Below are 21,407 nucleotides of genomic sequence, written 5' to 3'. Positions count from 1 at the left end.
GAGAATGACTCTGAGGTAAATGTAAGCCAGTACAAATAACATTCAGAATCACAATTAGTTGACAAGATGCTGAATTCAATTTGTCCTGGTGTATGCAGACTGCAGTGTTGTGATCAGCATCATGTCAGCTAACCTGCTCAAACGTATAGAACAGTCCTCCATATGATGATAACAATTTTACAGAAGAATGTTTTATGATAACAAGTGGTCAATATTAAAAATTCACTATTTGCCAGATTATCATACAATTGTATATGTGATACCAGTTTCCTACTACATTTAGAATACAATATAACTTGAGTAATTGTGGAATCTGTTGGTAAATGTTGACTTTTCAGTGGCTACTAAAGTATGACTTACAAGTATATCATATAATGTTTTGAGAGACCTCACTGACCCTCATTAGTATTTACAATGAACAGAAGAAGACATGGACACTAGAAGATAAGAACCTGCAGAGAACCTTACAGAACTGTGTGGGAGCATCATCCTGTTAACTGCATCTAACTAGATGCATCTACCATGTAGTCTAAACCTCCCATCATCTCAGAGTTTCATCATTGACCAAGCAATGTTTATTTAAAAAAACAGTAATGCATTATCCGTGAAGACACTTGGGGCTAGGACTGTCAAGCGATTAAAAAAAAATAATTGTGATTAATCGCACTGTTAAACAATAATAGAATACCATTTATTTAAATATTTGTGGATGTTGTCTACATTTTCAAATATATTGATTTCAATTACAGCACAGAATACAAAGTGCACAGAGCTCACTTTATATTTATTTTTGATTACAATTACTTGCACTGTAAAAGAAAAACAAAAGAAATAGTATTTTTCAATTCACTTAATACAAGTACGGTAGTTCAATTTCTTTATCATGAAAGTTGAACTTAAAAATGTAGAATTATGTACAAAAAATAACTGCATTCAAAAATAAAACAATGTAAAACTTTAGCGACTGAAAGTCCACTCAGTCCTATTTCTTGCTCAGCCAATCACTCTGACAAACAAGTTTGTTTACATTTGCAGGAGATAATGCTGCCTGCTTCTTGTTTACAAAGTCACCTGAAAATGAGAACGGGCACTGCAATGGCACTGTTGTAGCCGGCATCACAAGGTATTTACGTGCCAGATGTGCTAAAGATTCATGTGTCCCTTCATGCTTCAACCACCATTCCAGGGGACATGTGTCCATGCTGATGATGGGTTCTGCTCTATAACAATCCAAAGCAGTGTGGGCCGACGCATGTTCATTTTCATTATCTGAGTCAGATGCCACCAGCAGAAGGTTGACTTTCTTTTTTGGTGGTTCGGGTCCTGTAGTTTCCTCATTGGAATGTTGCTCTTTTAAGACTTTTGAAAGTATGCTCCACACCTCGTCCCTCTCAGATTTTCGAAGGCACTTCATATTCTTAAACCTTGGGTGGAGTGCTGTAGCTATCTTTCAAAATCGCACATTGGTACCTTCTTTGTGTTTTATCATATCTGCAGTTAAAGTGTTCTTAAAATGAACAACATGTCCTGGGTCATCATCTGAGACTACTATAACATGAAATATATGGCAGAATGTGGGTAAAACAGAGCAGGGGACATACAATTCTCCTCCAAGTAGTTCAGTCACAAATTTAATTAACACATTATTTTTTTAATGAGCATCATCAGCATGGAAGCGTGTCCTCTGGAATGGTGGCCGAAGCATGAAGGGGCATATGAAAGTTTAGTATATGTGGCATGTAAATACCTTGCAATGCCAGCTACAAAAGTGCCATGCAAATGCCTGTTCTCACTTTCTGGTGACATGGTAAATAAGAAGAGGGCAGTATTATCTCCTGTAAATGTAAACAAACTTGTTTGTCTTAGCAATTGGCTGAACAAGAAGTAGGACTGAGTGGACTTGTAGGCTCCGCAGTTTTACATTGTTTTGTTTTTGAGTGCAGTTATGTAACAAAAAAAGTCTACATTTGTAAGTTGCACTTTCACCACACAGAGATTGCACTACATTACTTGTATGAGATGAATTGAAAAATATTAATTCTTTTGTTTATCATTTTTGCAGTGCAAATATTTGTAATCAAGAATAAAATACACTTTGATTTCAGTTACAACACAGAATAAAATATTTATGAAAATGTAGAAAAACATTCACAATATTTAATCAATTTCAATTGGTATTCTATTGTTTAACAGTGCGATTAAAACTGATTAATCACAATTATTTTTTTAATTAATCATGTGAGTTAGCTGTAATTAATCAACAGCCCTAATTGGGACCCTACAAAACTAGTTTGAATGATGAAGGGATCACAACAAGGTTATTTAGCTTCAGTGATTTTAAAATGGAACACACAATTAATGTGTATATATAAATTAGAGCTTTTCTAGTATCATAAGTCTCAGCAAATGTCATGCAGCTTCAATTAAGGAGAAGATTTTGACAGAAAAGTTCTGTATCATATGGAAAGGAAGTCATATGGAAGGAGCTGGGATTGGAAAAGATATCTCACATCATCAGTCCCATTCTCACAATCTTTCTCTAAAAGACATCCCATTAGGCTATATATACTATTTTTGGATACATTTAATGAAAGTGATTCAAGCCTTCATTTAAAGTATTTTCCTAATGTACAATACCTAATGTGAATGATTCCATGTTCAGTTTCAACTGGTTGGCTCTCAATTACAAAAAAGCCCCTTTCCTGTAAATGCATCTGAGATATTCGTGACGTATAGTTTCATGTGCAATCATTAGACCTCACATTCAGTTCAAAGTTTTGCACTCTCTGGGTCTGTAGGTGCCAGTATGTACTTCATGTCACCAGGTAAACAACCTTTGAAACCGCTGCACTGCAAAAAAAGAGTACTGCATCTGCTAGGCTCAATCCAGTACAAATGATGAAGGTGGATGGATAATATTTATATACTTGGAATATGCACTAGTTATCACAGAAAGCAAAATTTGTGTATTCTGAGTATAGTGGATCAAATCATGCCCCTTTTACTTACACAAGTAGTCCTATGGAAGTTAATAGGACAAAATTCTGTGAGTAAAGAGCAGATTTGGACCACTGTTTTAGCTCAGTTATAACAGCTACTCAAACAATTAACTGTGAACAATTTTATTTCACAAATGTAGTCTTTTTTCTGTTTGTGAGTTGCCAGCAGGATTTTTTTCTAGGCTCCAGGCAGTATAAATACAAATTCAAGGGCAATTTTCTAACAGGCTGAAATAATCCATATGATTTTTCAGCTGAAAGCATAGGGCCTGACTTTTTACTGCTGTGCAAAGTGGATGTAAAATGCTGCCAAATCAGAATTTTGCACTCACATTCATGGTAATAGTGCTACCCGCTTTTAACCCAAGTACTTAGCTAAAATTAGTGGTTTGTTTCATTTATTGATACATGTAAGAAACAATTAAGCTAATATTGATGCAGTTATGCTTATTTACTAAGAAAGTACAGCATATCTTGTTTCCCTGAACACAGCAGGATTTAAACAACAGAAGAGCTTTTTTTCTCACAGTTCCAAGCCCCTAGCCCGCTCAACACCTAGCCCAAAAGCTCTCTCCAGGCATTTCTGCAGTGTTCCCAGTGCTTGTTCTAGGTGTGACCTTGGCTTTCTGCTGCTTCCCTCTCAGCTTCTGTGCTGTTTCTCCTGCTTCTCTCTCAGAGACAGGCACAGACATCACCACCAAACAATACAGGCAAACCCCTTTGCTTATATGTCTTGCAGTTGCCTGTGTTTCGGGCGGTGATGTGCCTTTGATTTGGGTGAAGGCTGTTATTGTTTCTTCTATCTGGTTCCATAAAGAAGCTTAATTGTTTCTTACATGTATCAATAATAAAAGGCAGATATGACAACCATCAGTTTAAAGGAGGTTTAACTCAACCCATAACAGTAGCATTTTATGCCCATTTAGCACAAGCATAAAAATTACACAAGGCACAAGGTGAAAGTGCTTAAAATAGGGAGTGGGTCACAGACCCTATTCAATAAATAAAATAGAATAAAAAAAAATAAAAATTGAGCCACATGACGGAGGGGTGCACTTTAATAACTGCCTTACCAGAGCTGCCATTTCCAGATTTTTGTTGACTCCTTTTTTTTTTCAGACCTCTTTAAGCACTGGGAAGAATAAGGTCCATTTTTTTTCCAAATAAAGTTACAAATCATTGAACCTAGGCTGAAAGTGCCATCTCAGCCATAACCATAATATCACATATTATCTTTTTACTCTGTTTCTGGAATAATTGTCCTTTATGAGAAAGTCCTGTAAATTTAATAGAAAATCATATCCTTTCTATAGGCTCTCTTAAGCATCTGATAGAATTTAATGAAGAAGTTTTTAGTGTTCTATGGATTCCTATTACATTCAGCCCTATTAATATCTACAGAATTTCTTTATAAGGTCTCATCTCTTTTTTTCCAAGAATTCTTAAAAATAACCAATAACTGTTCTGCAGTTTACTCTAACAGTACCCGGACTCTTGGGTACATCTTTCTATGGCCCTTTTTAGTTCTAACATTTTACTAAGATTTCATGTACCATTCCCTATCCTTCAAACAAACCTGTCAAGTTTTTAGCCCCCAGGATTTTTCACAATTTGCACAAGTGAAGAGTGTCATTACCAAACCGTCTGCATTCTTCACAGTAGTCCAGATATGTGCCCTGCAGCTCCATGAGTGCACAAGTAGGAAAAGGGTGGAAGAGGCAGCAGTAAGACGTAGTTAAAATTCTGGTTCTTCCTGGATAGGGCGAACGGATATCCCAATATTATTGGGACTGTCCCAATATTAGGGGCTTTGCCTTATGTAGTCAACTATTTCCCTTTCCTGCCACCCACCTCCCCTGGAAAAAAAAAAGTGTCCCAATATTTGACGCTTGTTATTTGGTCACCCTATCCCTGGAGCACAGGGACTGTTCCCTCCTAGTATCCCTTTGATCATGAAATACTCCAAAGAGAATAGGAAAGGACTCAGGATTAGTCCCCGAGTATATCAAACTGTGGAGCTACCTGGACATGCATGCAGCAATATGCTGCTCTTCCTTAGGTTGGGGTAGTAGCTAGTGCATTCCTTGTGCATTTAGGAATTCTGCCTCTGGTTGTGGTATGAGAGAAATGTCTGAGAATGTCACCCTGCAGTATTACCTATTTTAGTCTTTTGTTCATGACCCGTATTACCTTGTTCATTTTTCCTCTGTGAGGGTCATGGGCAAAGATGAGGACCTTGCATTTAGGTCAGTATCCCAGTAAGGCTGCCCGCTGCCCTGATGTCTTTGTGTAGATTACTGTACATATCCTCTTCCTTCATTCTTTTCCTCACTGAGTCCCAAAGGATTACCACTTATAACTTTCTTCTTTGTTCTTTCCTGTCTTCTTGGTGTTTCTCATGTTTCACTGAGGGTTTCTTCTCATGGCTGCAGATAAATCCATTTTCTTCCCTGTGCTTTTTCCTTTGGACTCTCTGCTAATATCCTTCAGACAAGAATAGACATTTCTGATTTTAAACCTGATGATTCCTTTTATGATCTCATCCTTTCTTTCCTTTCAATTATTCTTCTCTATTCATCATTTCCAGCCAAGGAATTCTGTTCTTTAATCACTCCCTTAGCCTTATCTCACCTCATATCTTCAGGGTTTAGCAGCACCGCCTATGAATTCCCCAAGCTATGATTTTCTTCACATCTCTGATGGCTATCATCCTTCCTAGTTGTTCTTCTAGCCCTCTAATCAATTCTGCCTTCCTACATTATGGATATCAACGTGCACTTCATAAAGGTGTAACCTCCCTCTGGGTTTACATGTGGACCGCAACTTGGGCATCCCACAGTTAGCCTGTCATCTTTAGACATAGTTTTCCTTTTGTCTTTTTCTTCAGAAGACCAATAGAGACTATTTATAGCTGCCACTGCTCTACTTGCTCCCCAGGTTTTTTGTTCATTCTCTCATTAGTATGATACGTCCCCTTTTCCCACTGCTAAAATATCAGCAATTATTGTTTTCTATAGCATTCCCTTCTTATTTAAATCACTCACCATGCTAACACTTTGGATATTTTTATTTTTTCTTTACTTCTTTCTGCTAATTCCCCAGCAAAACCCTCCTGCATCTGCTCAGCTAGAATCTCAGAATGACAGGTTTTAATGGCTCATATGATTACATTCCATCTTCACATTTCTTACCAAACACTTTTTCAATCCACTGGACACTAAAATAAAATCTACAGTCAGCAGCAGAAAAATCCAAGGAATAATGATTATTATGTTATTTTTTTGAAAGGCCACCCAAAAAGGTTTACACAATCTCTAGTGCTATGCTTGTCTCCAGCACCTTTTTGCCCACTTACTCGAATGCCAGGTACCTAAATGCTCTTTCTGACATTACTTTCACTGAGTCTATCTCCTCTCCACTTAATTTGCTGCATGTAATATAGCGCTCACATTTCAAAAATTAACAAACTGGAAAGCATATGCAATTATTTCCCCTCTTTTTCTCTAGAAACAGCAGATAGATTTCTGCTATTTCAGCATGCTGTTTGTATAGATACTCCAGCAGAAGGGAGCTTAGTGTGTAGTTAATGCACAGAACTGGGAGGGAGACGGTCTGACTTCTTGTCCAAGCTCTGCCATGCATTTCCTATACGACTTTCTTCTTGTGAATTATCCTGTCTGATCCTTACCTAATTTAAAGGTTAAATTCATGAATATTTGTAAAGTGTTTTAAGATGCTTACATGGAAAGCACTATAAAGTGTGAAGTGTATTAATATTATTATACCCAGTTTAGGTCAGACTTTAAAGATGTTCAAAAGGTATCATTACAATTATTTTCAGACATGCCTTCTGAGAGCTATAATATTCTAGCAGATGGCTATTTAGTTATATTATGTAAACGCTATTGGCCTGATTCAGCAGTGGATTACTCCACTGTGTGGCATAAAACGTGGAGTTATCGCAGGGTAAAATTGGATTAATGCAATTATTCTATAAATTATATATAATGTACCAGATTCACCAGTACATTCCAGCTACTTTGGTCTATTTACAGAGTAGTTGGAGTGTGCTTGGTGAATCCTGGCCCTTTTATGTCCTACCATACAATGGTAGTCTCAGCTTTATAACGTAAGAGTCAGAGTTTGCTCTCAACATGTAGCTCTGCCTCTTACCAATTTCATCAGGAGTTATATATGTACATCCAAGGGACAGGATTTAACTTGAAGGCTGCATAGAGCAGAGTATTTACAGTTCTTCTTTCACTGGGAAATGTCTCTTAAGTGCACTGGACATGATTCTTCTCTCTTACAAATTTTCCATTAATTTGATAGTTATTCCTGATTTATACCAGGTGTAAGTAAAAGGAGGAGAATCAGATCTGCTATTTATTTCAGTAATGCCATGAGACACTTACCCATCTAAAATGGTGTACCATATCACCGAACATCAAAAATGCAACCTATTTTCATGGGTTACCTAAGCTGACTTCGTTTTAAAATGGAAACATTGATGAAAGACTATGCAACACTAAGGGTACGTCTATACTTACTTCCTGGTCCGGATGTAAGCGATCGATCTTCTGGGATCGATCCCGGAAGTGCTTGCCGTCGACGCCGGTACTCCAGCTAAGCGAGAGGAGTACGCGGCATCGACGGGGGAGCCTGCCTGCCGCGTCTGGACCCGCGGTAAGTTCGGACTAAGGTACTTCGAATTCAGCTACGTTATTAACGTAGCTGAATTTGCATACCTTAGTCCGAAGTGGGGGGTTAGTGTGGACCAGGCAAAAGAGGTCTGATAAATTTGTTTCAGTATTTTTCAGTACATGACTGAATTGGCAAACAAAGGGGAAGCGAAGGATGTGCAATCATTTTGCTTGGATTTCAGAAAAGCTTTTGATACTATTCCCACAAAAGACTGATCCACAAAAATTTGATCTATAAAGACTAGTACATGGGAGAGCTATTGAAATGGATTAAAAATTGGCTACCAGATGAGAAACAAATGGTTTCTCAAGAGGTAACTATCATTTGAGAGAGGTAATGACTAGGTAGTATTGGAAGGGGCAGTCAAGGTCCACTTTTACATACCCTGAATAGCCTGAAAGAGGGTTTTGTTTCAAAAGTGGCTAAATGTGCAGATGAAACATAAAGGAAAGCAGCTAACACATTCAAATTGATCTGAATAAATTATTTTTGGGGGCTGATTAGACACTCATGCAATTCAGCATAGCAAAATAGAAGACAATAAGGCTGCAGGTTAGAACAAATCATAACTTGAGCTGGTAGAATTATTCATTGGGAATAAGTATCAAAGGGGTAGCCATGTTAGTCTGGATCTGTAAAAGCAGCAAAGAGTCTTGTGGCACCTTATAGACTAACAGACGTATAGGAGCATGAGCTTTCGTGGGTGAATACCCACTTCTTCGGATGCATTGGGAATATATTATGTAACTAAATTAGTCTTTTTTTCTGTTTGGTTAATCTCAAGATCCTTATTGTAGTTGAGATTGTGTCTGATCCCTGTGTGGTGCATGGAGAGGGTGCAAGGAGCTTTACTTTACTTTTATCCCCCCTGCTACCACCCCTGTGCAAGGGCCAGACCCCAGCAATATCTCCTACATCCAAAGGAGGCACAAGTTTAACAGAGTTCATGCTTTGCCCCCCCAACCACCACGTAGCAACTGGCCGGGTGAACAAAGGGAAACAGGCAGCACCATCCAAAGAGGTGGTACAGCATTGAAAAATTCAATCCCTCACCAAACCTGCCCTCCACCCCACAGCGGGTGATGTGGCTCCACATTGCCCTCAGCATGACACTATCTGGTAATGAGTGAATTGATGCAAAGCCCAAGCCTGCTCCTATTGATTTCAGTCGGAACAGGGTCAAATATATGGCCTTCAGAAGGACTGTGTGTGTGTGTGTTTACACTGCAACTGGGAACATGCTTTCCGGCCTGAGTAGACAGACTTGTGCTAGCTCGGTTCAAGCCAATGTGCTAAAAATAGCAATGTGGACATTACGGCTGGAGCGGCAGCACAGGCTCTCGAGCCCGCCTGACCTCCTGGGTCCAAGCTCAAGTGACTAACCTAATTCTCAGCTGGTGCCACAACATCCACACGACGAAGTTGCATTGCATCCGACGAAATGGGCATTCACCCACCAAAGCTTATGCTCCAATATATCTGTTAGTCTTAAAGGTGCCACAGGACTCTCTGTTGCTTTTTACAACATTCACACTGCTGTTTTTACTGCACAAGCTGGGCTAGCCTGAATCTGTCTACTTGGATTGGGATGCTTGCTCAGAGTTCCAGCATGGTGTGAAACTGCACTGGGGACACTTTGCAACACTGGTCACTACAGGTATGGAGGTGACAGAGGTAGAGGGAAGGTATCCAAAATTATTTATTCCATGCTTAATGTGGTGTGGTTTCAAATGAAAATGGAGTCAGATGTTGTCTGTGCACCTTGAGAAACACAACTGGTGGAGCAAAGCTCTCAGAAAGGCATGCTATAAGATCCAGAAGAAAAGAAATAAATGCATAGATTTTAAAAAACAACAACAACAACAACAAAAAACCCAGAAGGGACCTATAGATTATCTAGTCCAGTGGTTCTCAAACTTTTTTCTTTGCAGACCACCTGAAAATTGGTGAGGGTCTTGGCAGCCCACGTAATGATCTTTCGAAATGTTGTTTGTACCGTTAGCTAACTATTGTAAAGCACTTTGGATAAAAGTGCTATATAAAAAAAATCTTAATAATAATTAACATTTTTTTGTTCTACAAATAAAAGCACACAATTCATATTTTAATATCAGTAGTTTTATCTTTCTAATGCGATGGATGTGCCCTGTCTCCCACACCGCAGCAGCCCCTGAGCTGAGGCTGGGAAGGAGGGCCGTCTCTCTCCCCGGCAGCCACAGCCCTGAAGCTGTGGAAAGTCGCCTCTTTCTCTGGCCGCCACAGTCCTGCACATCCCAAATTCCCCCTGCCCTCTCTTCTCAACCCACTGCCCCCTCCCACCTATCCCCTATTTCCCCCCAAGGCCAGCACCTCACCTTACATGTGCGTCTTCTCCAGGGTCCAGGCACCTAATTAGTGGAACCACGCCTGCGTGGCTCCACTAATTAGGTGGGTAGCCCTTCATTCTCTTGTGTGTGACTGCCCAGGCGCACACTTTAGAGGGAACTATCCACTGATCACCTGAATGAACCTAACAGACCACTGGTGGTCCATGGACCATAGGTTGAGAATCTCTGATCTAGTCTGACCTCCTGTATAATACAGGCCATAGCATTTCACCCATTTAGTCCTGTCCTCAGCCAAACAACTGATGTTTAACTAAAACATGTCTTTCAAAAAGGCATGCATTCTTGACTTTTTAAAAGTTTACAACAAGCTGTTCAGAGTTAAGAACTAATTTAACAACAAATAATCAAAAATGGAATTTAAAGCAATAAATGTCCTATTACTTAGAAAGCTCTGTTTCTTTAGAAGCATAGCAAAAATGTAGTGCAAGCTGGCAGTTTCAAATATTTGTATTTCTACATTTTTAAGGTTGCTCTGTAACTTTTTAAAATATTGATTATAAGGAAGGGCATAATTCTTCACATTGTTTCGCTAAATTGCTTTTATATGTAGGAAAACACTGAGCATCAACTTTCCCCTCATTCATTCAGGTTGCAAAGCCATGAAGAGATATGTAGAGTATTCACATGCTATTGAAAAGAAAATTGGAGAAAGAAAAATGGACAATTTTTTACTGTAACTTCACTTCAATGTCCATTAATTTAATCCTCTCATTAGCATTCATACCATAAATCAAAATAAAAATGCATCATCATATAGGAAGAAGAAATAATATCCAGTATCCAGAGTCTTATTACCCTTCAAAATTCAATCAAATAACACTCAAAGGTCGAGTTCTGCTAAGGATTCAGAAATTATATGTATATTCTCTAATTTTTCCTCCAGATTACCCTCCAGCGAGAACTCTGACAGACCTATTTTAGTTTTGGTAGAAACAGGAAGAGAATCCAATTGCAACATATTTGACTTCCTTTTCATAAATGCTGCTAATTGGTCTGTATAAAACATATGTATATATGAGCATCTCCAATTTCACTCAGCTCTTAAAAGGAAATAAAGAGAGATAATTCAGCTAGTAAGTCTATAAACTGCTGCTTAAAGAGGAGGAACAGATATTGCCTTGCATGAATTGGGAATTTAACGATCGTTCTCTCCACTGCATAATGTGTTACACCATTGTGATATAGGCCCTGATCTTGCAAGCTGTTCTGATATATACAGAAGAGTGTGCAAAGTTGTGCTCCAGCACAGATTTAAGCTCTAAACAGTGGCTTCCATGCTTGGTAGCAGTATATGTCAAGCCCCTTTGTGACCACTCCCTTCTTTGTGAATGCACGGGGTAAGAAAGGGGGCAAGGCCAGGGTAGAGAATGAGCATATCTCAGGAGACATGGTCTAAAAAGAAACCTTCATCATGCTAATCAGGAACTTATGTATGCATTGTCTCTGAGGCTTGACTCCTTCTCCTCGTTAATGTGTCACTTGCATTAATGCAATAGTGCTCGTCATTGTTTATCTTTGCCTTGGATGTGCAATACTTCACACCTATGCTGTTTGGGATCAGGAACCTAAGCCTGACCTGAAATTTGTTGCATGCAGATTCAGCAGTCCATCCACACACAATAAATTGAAGGATCAGAGTCTTAAAACTTAACTTTTGCTACTGGGTCTGAAATTATGAGCACTGTACCCCTCAAAATCTACTCTGTGCCAAAAGATGTAATAGTGTCACAAACAGCTGAGTCAGTCTCTGGTCTGGTTCCTTCCATCATCTAGACGCACATGTGGCTCTCTTCTTAATTTACAGGGTTAAAAAGGTACCTTGTCTAAAAGAACAGCCTTACCTTTTATCAGTTCCCAAGATGGTTTTTCAGCGTCACTAAGGAAATCTGTAGATTAGTATATGTCAAAGAATTTTCTAGATTTTCAGTTTTCTGCTTCATGTGGACATGGTCTTTAGGAATCATTAGTATAACAGAAGGTATTCCAGATGTTTGTCTGTGTTTGTCCAGTCTCCACGTGGAGCCATTTTTTCTATGATTTCTATTCCCAATACCATTTTCTTAAATGAATTCTGCATTCTATTTTTAAGTGTTCATATGAACATCAACATAAAAAAGCATGTTCCCCCCAACATGCTCTTGCCTTATTTTAGAGGTACCCCTTGCTCAGTCATTTCTTGTTTGCTCTGTAGGGACTGAATTCTGCAAGATGCTGAGCTTTCTAGTTCTGGTCCAGCAAAGCACTTATGGATGTGCTTAACATTCAGCATATGTATAGTTCCATTGACATCAGCAGGACTACTCACATGCTTAAAGTTAATCATGTGCTTAAGTAATTTGCTAGGTCAGGATCAGAGTGCTTAGCACCTTTAGAGAATCGCGCTCCATGCAAAGTAACAGCGTAACCTTTATCCCATACACCCTGCCATGACAATTGCTTTTAGGATCAGTGGTTAGTGTAGATCAGTAAAAGGACAGAAAACTGATTCTGGTTGCTGTTGTCACAGGTGTCAATATTATGCAATGATGTGGTGAAGGTATGCAAGAGAGGGAAGATAACTGGAACAGGAGAAGAAATGTATCTGAAGGACTTCCTGTCCCCAAGAAATCCAATGGCTAGCCAAGAGGGCAGATCCCATGGTGATAGATGATTTTTTAATTCAGAACAAGAGAAGCAAAAGTATATATGTGTGTGCAGTATATGGAGCTACAATAGATAGGAAACAATCATGATAATCCCCATCACTAGACGTGCCATCATTTGGAGTTCAACGGGATGGGGAATAATAAGAAGAAATAAAAAGAAATAATAGTGACGATACTTGAAGGGTTTGGGGAGGGATTATTTCGCAGAAAAGTTTGACATGGCAATGCTATTCCATGAAGTGTAGAAGATTAAGACATTTCAAAATGTATCTTTTAGATAAATATGCATGTTTTATGTAATATGTATTTGTTTTTCTCTTTAGAGTGGAGAGGCAATGGTGGCTTATATCTCCTTCTTGCCACCAGGGTGAGAAGTGCAGATCTGGGTGAACCATTCAATCTGCTGTCCCTTTAATATTCCTGGATCTTTGTATAATGCATTGATATCAGTGCACAGAAAGATTTATGAGACAATCTGGTGTCACTGAAACACAGACACTTGTTTATATTCAAAAACCTAAAAGAAAACAATGGTTATTAGCCAATAATAATCATGTAAGGATATGCATTAAACTCTCCTGCTGTTCTGGTTTGACTGTACTAACTTCGTTCTGATCATCTATTCAGATTTAAGGAAACAAGTTCCAAACTGCTTCGTACTAGATCCTAAAACTTGAATAAGTAAATACTTTTTTTTTTAAATTGACCACAAATTTATATGTAGATGAACAAACTGAGGTCCCTGTGGTGCAGGAGTCAATGAAAATTTCAATGGGATTTGAATAAAAACTAGTGCTTTTGCTCCTCCTTCTGGTGACATGCAGAACTAAGCTGAATTTGGATACTACAGGTACTTCTGTGGTGCAAGTCACAGCTACTGATGCCGATGACCCTTCATATGGAAACAGTGCCCGTGTCATCTACAGCATACTTCAGGGACAGCCATATTTCTCTGTGGAGCCAGAAACAGGTCAGGAAGCTGATATTGTTTTCGTCTACCACAAGCTTAGTAGTTTTCTTTCTTCTAGAAAACTCACCAAAAATAGAGCAGATTTGTACAAAGCCAAGCAGAGAAGGGCTACAATGTTTCTTACTTCATGTGTTTCAGTAACTTACAATCCTTGTAATAAATGTGAAAGCCATCTATATTACAGCTACCTAAATAAAACATAAGTTACTTGTATTGTTTTGGGTAGGAACTAGAAAATTGTAATGTAGTACTAATGTTTTTGTTTCTATCATTGTACATAGAGAGAGAGAAGCTGTATTGAAGACTCTTCACAGAGATACACAGATAATTGGATTGCATTGATAGTGGATGCACGCTTGAAAAATATGTTTTTAAAGACACATTGAAAAGACTCAGTATCGTGGTACTGTGCATGTCAAAAATGCAGGGATGGATAACGATTGCTTACATGTTTTCCTAAAGGCATCATCAGGACTGCTTTGCCAAACATGAACAGAGAAAACAGGGAGCAGTACCAAGTAGTTATCCAGGCAAAAGACATGGGAGGCCAGATGGGTGGATTATCAGGGACCACTACGGTGAACATCACACTGACTGATGTCAACGACAATCCACCGCGATTCCCCCAGAGTAAGCAACATTTAATAGTCTTCCTGCACAACAAAAGCTTCAGAATTAAAGAGTTAAGCAATCGCCATCTGGTTTAATTTAAAGTAAATCTAGATTATGGGGCACACATGAACAAAAGGCTTATGTACAGATTTATTCACTGTTATTAAAGTAGAAAATTAAATGTTACAGTACTCCTTTGTTCAGGGAAATGGTTACATGATCAAATATAACAAAAGGAAACCTGGGATACCTTTCAGGATTATTTGGGGTGGGGGGTGCAGAACCATAAGAGCATTAAAGCAATTCTTTCTTTCCTGTTGCCTATAGATTAACCATTTTTAATTCTTACTGGAAAACAAAACATGTATTAATTTTAGCAAGGAGGAAATAGGTGCACTGTAGTCCCTGCTTAAACATTTAATCATGAAGACCCCAACTCTGGGGAGGAATTACCTGAAGGAAATCCAGACAGATCTGTATTTGTATAGACAGTGCTATAAAAAGCTGATATGCAGAGAACCTCACAAAGTGAATATGAATGGCATTTAACATCGCTGTTTTTGACAGCTTAAACTTATCCAAGCACTTTATACTGCTTTTTTAACCTTTTTGTGATAGTACAGCTTTCAAGCCTTCATAGTCTCAAACTAGAATAGGAAACCATTATTAGCCTCTATTTATGTAACCTGTAATTGTTAGAGTCTTTATATTGCAAACTTGTTAGAATATTCCTTGAAAATTCTTTGTGGTAGGATGGTTTACGTAGGTGAACATTTTACTACCTATTTAAAACATTTTGCATATATTGCAGCCAGAACATTTATAGAGTGCCCAAGATTCTGTAACAGCAAATAATTCCCATTCTTCTCTCCCACTACTTTTATCCTGGTGCAACTCCATTAACTTCAATGATGTTATGCCTGACTTGCATTGGTATACAACAGAGGAGAGTCAGGCCCAATATCTCGGACTTCAGCAAGTTCATTAAGAAATAGCAGGCAGTGCATAATTGTCTTGGACACACAGGAAGAAAGATGAGATGCAAGTGATGTGGTTTAATTAGGCCACAACTTTATTAGCTTAATTCCTCTGGGAACTGTCCAGCAATAACTTATACAGTGCAGGTCATGATTCCCGCCTTAATCATTTTGCACCTCATGCAAGGCTGTCTTTAGTCCCCACACCCTTCCACAGCTTCTTCCCAGCCTGTTGTTGGCACTCAATGGCAGGGCTGGTGAAAGATGGGCTTTGCCTTGCTGTGCCAAATGTTAAGAGCCCCAGTTCAGTGTCCAGCTTCTTCATGGAATATCTTCCTTTAAATTCCCTTCCAACTCCTGCTGATTACAGAACTGTATCCCCTCTGCAATCAGTGCCTGCACGAAATACCACAAGGAGGAGCCAGGAATTATCTTGGCTTCCCCACCCCCTCGTGCACAGGGACCAATTACTTACTTGAGCCCCACTTTGCCCACCCACCAGCTCAGGTGATTCCTTCCCACCCCTTGCTGATCACTCCACTCCCAGCCCTCAAAGGAGAGGGAACCCGTAAAGGAGCCACTGCCCCTTTTTCCTGCCAGTCCAGACAAAGCTTCCCTGCTTTTGAGATTGCAGGTGTTGCATCTAAATTCTTTACTGACACAGGAGAATCAGGGCCATTACCTCAGACTTCAGCACGTTCATTATGAAATTACATGCAGTGTATTTTTCTAAATTCTCTGCTACCACTGCAGTTAATATGTAGCCATTTGTCTACTGTTTGTATTTAATAGCATGTGACTACATTGAGAAATAACTTCATCTGAAAATTCAAAACAGATAAATCAAAGACAATTCTGGATACTTACAATTATTTCCCCTGGGTAGAATTTGCCACTCACCTGTCACTTGCTATCTACTTTCACTTTTCCACAGCGATTCTTTTGATATGTTAACTTCTCTGTAGATGCATATTGTACATACAGGATCGTGGCACCTCTGATGCTTTGTGCATGAAAGTATTACATCCTGCTGGTCTCAGCAGTTTTGCAGACTACTGCAGAAGATATTCTAGGTGCTGTCTGCACTACAAACTGCAGGGCAAAAGCCTCATAGATTGGCTTCAGCAGTTATATTTAGTATAGTATTTAGGCACTAAATATAGATGCAGCTGCTTATTTCTGTTTATTCCTTTTTTTCCCCCCCTTTACCACGGGCCAGAATGTTGTCTTGAGAGTCTGAGTGGACTTTATAGAACTGCTATAACTGAATTCTTCATTGAATACCTATGACTTTTTAGTTTTTTATATTAATTGTATTCACTTGCGGCCTGATCCAACTCCCAGAGAAGTCAGTAGGCATCTTTCCATTGACTTCAATTGGAAGTGATTATAAGGCCCTTCATCTATAGCAAATGTTTACTGTATTACTTTGCAGTTGGAGATATTTTTATGGCTACCCCTCTCTTTCTGCTGATACCTGCAACTGCTTTGTTAGACATGGAGTACATTACACCAGACACACACAAATCTTAAAGCGTTCATGAAATTGATTGAAAACTTGCCAGATTCATGACACTACTAAAGTAGTATTGATTTAAAAAAAATCTTTAAATTGCATCTAAAACTTGCAAATAAACATTAAAATGATTCTTGACTTCTTCATATGTCTATGAGCTTAAAGAAATTGACAGTCTCTTACTGTATTAATGAATTTATAATCATAAATCTGTCATATTAATCAGACATTTTTTTCAGATTCATGATTTGGACAGTCTCACTAGATTCATAAATTTATTAGATAAACATCTGTTTTCTGAAACCAGTGAAGACAACACTGATGTCCATTATGGAGTGTTTACTGTGGATACTTCAGGGTACTGATCACTGTTAATACCCAGTGAGCTCAATCATCAGCTGCAGGCATAGGTCATTTGGTGCAGCTCAGTTGGGAGCCCAAAGGGTACCCAGTCCTAGACCAACCAGGTGCTGGTCCCAGGGTATAAATTAGAGTAACCTGATAACAGCCACAAGGAAGTGGTCTGGAAGATGGGGAACACCAATGTGCTGGAATGCTCTGGTAACACCCCTTTTCCCATCTGTAAGGAAGGAAGGTTGAGTAGGAACATAAGGATCACCATATGATGGAGGAATGGCCAGCTAAGGTGGCTTTAGCATCACTTTGTGGCAACAAAGTGGCATAAGTAACTTGAGTGCAACCAAGGATTGGAGTCCGCATATACCACTTCAGCATGTCAATCCACTTGTGATTTTGACATGGAAAAAATGCATTTTGTGATGGAAAAGAAAGATGTCTTATCCTAGAACAGCTACATGTAGAGAATATAAAGAACTAATTAGAGTACTGTGAAAAATGAAATGCATAACTTCAGTTTTTGTGTTGTGTTTGGATTGTTATGACTAACCAGTATTTGATGATGGTACATTGTCATTACATATCCCAGCAAATTATTTAGGTTTTATTTAGGTATTAATAGGTTTCACTAATAAACTGCTCAGTTAAGCTTTTAGTAAACGTGTCCCTTAGGGAACTGATTTCAGAGCTGTGGACAAATCCAGCATGTTGGTTTGGTTGTGATTTTGACATGACTAACCATGATGCCATGAACAGCTGCATTTCAGATAACTTATTATGCCAGAGCATCCTTTTGTGGAACATTTAGAGAAACATGAACATCTTTCAAATCCCAGGCCATTTCTCAGAGAGTGCATGCACAATTTCTCAAGTGCTCATCTCATGATTGGGAACAACAGTTGCTACTAAGACTTTAGCTAAAGCTCATTCTGTTTAGTTACAAGATGATGCAAGTGTAATTAGACAATTCTACCTCGGGTCCCATGTGATATTTACCAATAAGAATATCCAATACAAATTCAGTTACGTTAGCCAGCTCCTATGCCCACAATTGAATTTAGAAATTGCTGGGATTTGTGACTTTCAATGGGCCTTTTGCTCCTAAATCCCTTAAGTGCTTATGTAAATCTCTCCCTTATGCTACAAAAAATTGCCTAGTTTCCCACATGGACATCCACAAGCAGATAACTGTCACTTTGGGAGCAGGATCCCCACTGTTGGACAGACATGTAACACTAGGTTTTGAGCTGCTGCTGCTATTTTTCAGGAAATGGGCTTAAGCCACAAGCATAGAATCATAAGATTAGAAGGGACCGCAAAGGTCATGTTTGGATCGATCCACACACTTTCACTAACTTCAGTTATATTCAGAAGTGGAGCTTTGTTTTGGGATCATCCTAGCTGATAAAAACAACAAAGTTAATTTGTTTGAGTTCTCTGGACCCACAAAGCTAGTGCAATTCACAGATCTTTCCCCTCTGTAATTTAAATACAAGTTGTTCTGGTTGAGTATAGTGTAGCAAGCGATAGAACTTTAGAAAGGTTAATAGTCAAGAAATTATTGACTGTGCTATAGCTTTTGGTGTGAGAAAATAAGCCCAGATAGCAGCAGGGCTTAAACTCTCCCACGCTAACATGTCTCTGTGGCATGCTACACACAAGTATTTTAGTATAATACTCGTTTTGAGTATAAGTATTACAATATTGTATAGTACGTGCTCTCATTTTTCTTTATTTGGATTGCAGGTCAGGGTCTCGTTGTGCTAGGTGCAGTTCAAACACATAGGGCTATATAGTGTGTTGGAGTCAAAATTTCAAAAGCACTGGATTGATTTATGAGCCTAAGTCCCATTTTCAAAAGTGACTTTAGAAAACGTTATCATTAGACTACATGCCAAACACAGACATACACACACACTCTCTCTCCTCTCTCCCCCTCCCTTATGCAGGCTAATTGGGCTTGGATGCACAGGAGTAAGTGGATGTGGCCTGCTCACTATTTCCCCTCCCCACATATATACTCCAGAGTAGATGGACAAGGAGTCGGTGGAGCTCCTCCCATTCCCTTCCCCTCTCACCTTTAAATACATTGGCCATCACAGCTGAGTGGATGCAGGAGCGTCATAGTTGGCTGCTGGTACTGGTACTTAGTAAATTGAGGAGGAAGGAGGAGTCTCAGACTAGTCTCTGAGGCACAGAGCCTGACAGGGCTATATAAGCCTGCGTGTTGCCAATTATGTTCCGCCTTTTGCTCTGATTTGTGCCTAAAGGCACAATTTAACCCATAGTGAGTTCATGCCCCAACGAATTTAAACTGTAAGACAAACAAAAAGACAGAAGGGGGTGGGGGAGTGGTCTGATACTGTGGTGATAAGTACCATAGACCAGGTCAGGATGATGATATACAGATATCTTGGTAGTTCCATTTATCTCCCCCACCGCTAGCCCCCATTCCAAATAACCCTTCAAGCGATCCATTATCTGTTGGCCAATGTATTATAGGCATTAAGAAGTGGACTTGCAAAGGGATTCAAAGGAGTGGAGTTAGTCTGGCTTTGGGGATGGTGTTCTATGTATTAAAGGCAGTGCAGAACAAAGTTCAATGAGTGTTTCTTATGCACCACAAAGCATTTTAAAATTTTAAAATGAAAAACAGTTAGAACATAGCTATATTCATTGAAAAAAATAAATTAAAAATTGAAGTAACTTCTATAGTCTGTTTTAAACACCTAAGAATATGGAAAATGAGACTAAATGTTGCCATGGCACCCTTAAGTCTTCCCCTTCATGTGTACTTTCTCGTGAAATGTTATGGGACATATGGTCTTTCCTCACGGTCTCTCACAGCACTGAATAAATATTTATTTTATAAATATGAGCAGTGGGATTTCATTGTCATTTTTGAACCATTAACAGATTATAGAGAGATTATGTACTAATGTAGCAAAGTACACAGATTTAAATATTACAGAAGGGTAATGAAAATGACAAAGTAAATATGAGCTAAATCATGGAGCTGAAAACACTGAGGTGCAAGAGTGTCAAGAAACATATTAGTAAACAGAGCTAAGTGCACTTTGGTGATACAATACTCAATCACCATTGTGCATCCTGTAACGGCATACCCCAAACCCCATGAATCTATGAGAAATGTAGTTTGACTTAGTGTTCTGTCTTCTGTGGTACGGTGGTTGATGGCTTTTCACTAAGTGGGTACAATCTAAAGCCAATATGTCAAAGTTTAAATTACATTGGGCAAACACTATATAATAACTGGGATAGAAAAACTAATTCCTAAAAATAAGAATAAGCTTGAACCTCACAATGAACCAGATGGTTTCCTTGATATGGATCTCCTCAAAAGGAGTCCACTTCTCCCCTGGCAAACCCTATTTAATCTTTCTACCATTCTGTTAAGTATCAGGAGCAACCACCAAGTGACTTGCCTAGGTCTTCCCGCAGCTTTATTGACAAAAGAAGTTTGCCAGTGACCTTCCCAATTCTTCTTATGCCTTTCTTTGGGGGAACATGTCCACCACTGGCATCCCTTAACGATCCTGCTTGCTTGGGGGCACATCACCATCCCACAATCACGTAAAACCTAGATTTCTAGTCTGCTGGGCCCAAGTCAGTTTTTTCCCATTTCAGAATTCTGGCACTTTCTGCAACAGTATTAGCAAAAGGAGAATGGATATAGATGGGACAAGAGTAAGGGATAGGAGAGAGCCATGGACTTATTTTTAGTGAGGGAATGAGATTTCAACAGGTTTGGATAAGCAGCTGAACGTTTGGATGCTTTCCTCAACTGAAGCTCCAAACCTTGGAGATTCCCCCATTACTAATTAATATAAGCTACATATAGACAAAACAAGCAATGCTAAAGTCCTTGCTACTGTGATCCTGTCAGATCTCTCAAACTCAGAAATGTTTGTATTTGCATGAGAGACCCACATGGAAAAGCCAAAGTTTTTCACGACTTGGGGTTGCTAATTTATCAGGATACATCTCATCAACAAACTCCTCTGCATCAATACTGAATCCATACCGCACTATGATGTAAGGCATCACTGTGTTACTGGATGAGCCATCTTGTGAGTGTCATGTTCATCTCTTTTCTTTGTACAGTAGTTTTGCCTTAGATAATGTAAACTTAATATTTCCCCCTAGTTCACCATGTTTAGCATAGAGAGTGCATAGGAAATATTGTGGTAACATTACTTAGTTAACTAAAGCCACTGGA

The 21,407-nt window shown here is 39.0% G+C and overlaps 1 protein-coding gene across 3 annotated transcripts in view; it reads left to right on the top strand.

Moving 5' to 3' along the window:
• The window catches only part of CDH10 (cadherin 10), a 155,055-nt gene that overhangs the window by 94,950 nt on the left and 38,698 nt on the right, over positions 1-21,407 (top strand). For all 3 annotated transcript variants that reach the window (XM_005291559.5, XM_005291561.5, XM_042859893.2), the window contains exons 4-5: positions 13,586-13,705; positions 14,168-14,335. In XM_005291559.5, coding sequence (XP_005291616.1) covers positions 13,586-13,705; positions 14,168-14,335 — 288 coding nt within the window. The remainder of the gene's footprint in view (positions 1-13,585; positions 13,706-14,167; positions 14,336-21,407) is intronic.

The sequence above is a fragment of the Chrysemys picta genome, chromosome 2 (genome assembly GCF_011386835.1).
Source record: "Chrysemys picta bellii isolate R12L10 chromosome 2, ASM1138683v2, whole genome shotgun sequence".
NCBI lineage: Eukaryota > Metazoa > Chordata > Testudines > Emydidae > Chrysemys > Chrysemys picta.
Note: the sequence above shows the minus strand (reverse complement) of the source record. Positions and strands in the feature narration are given on the sequence as shown.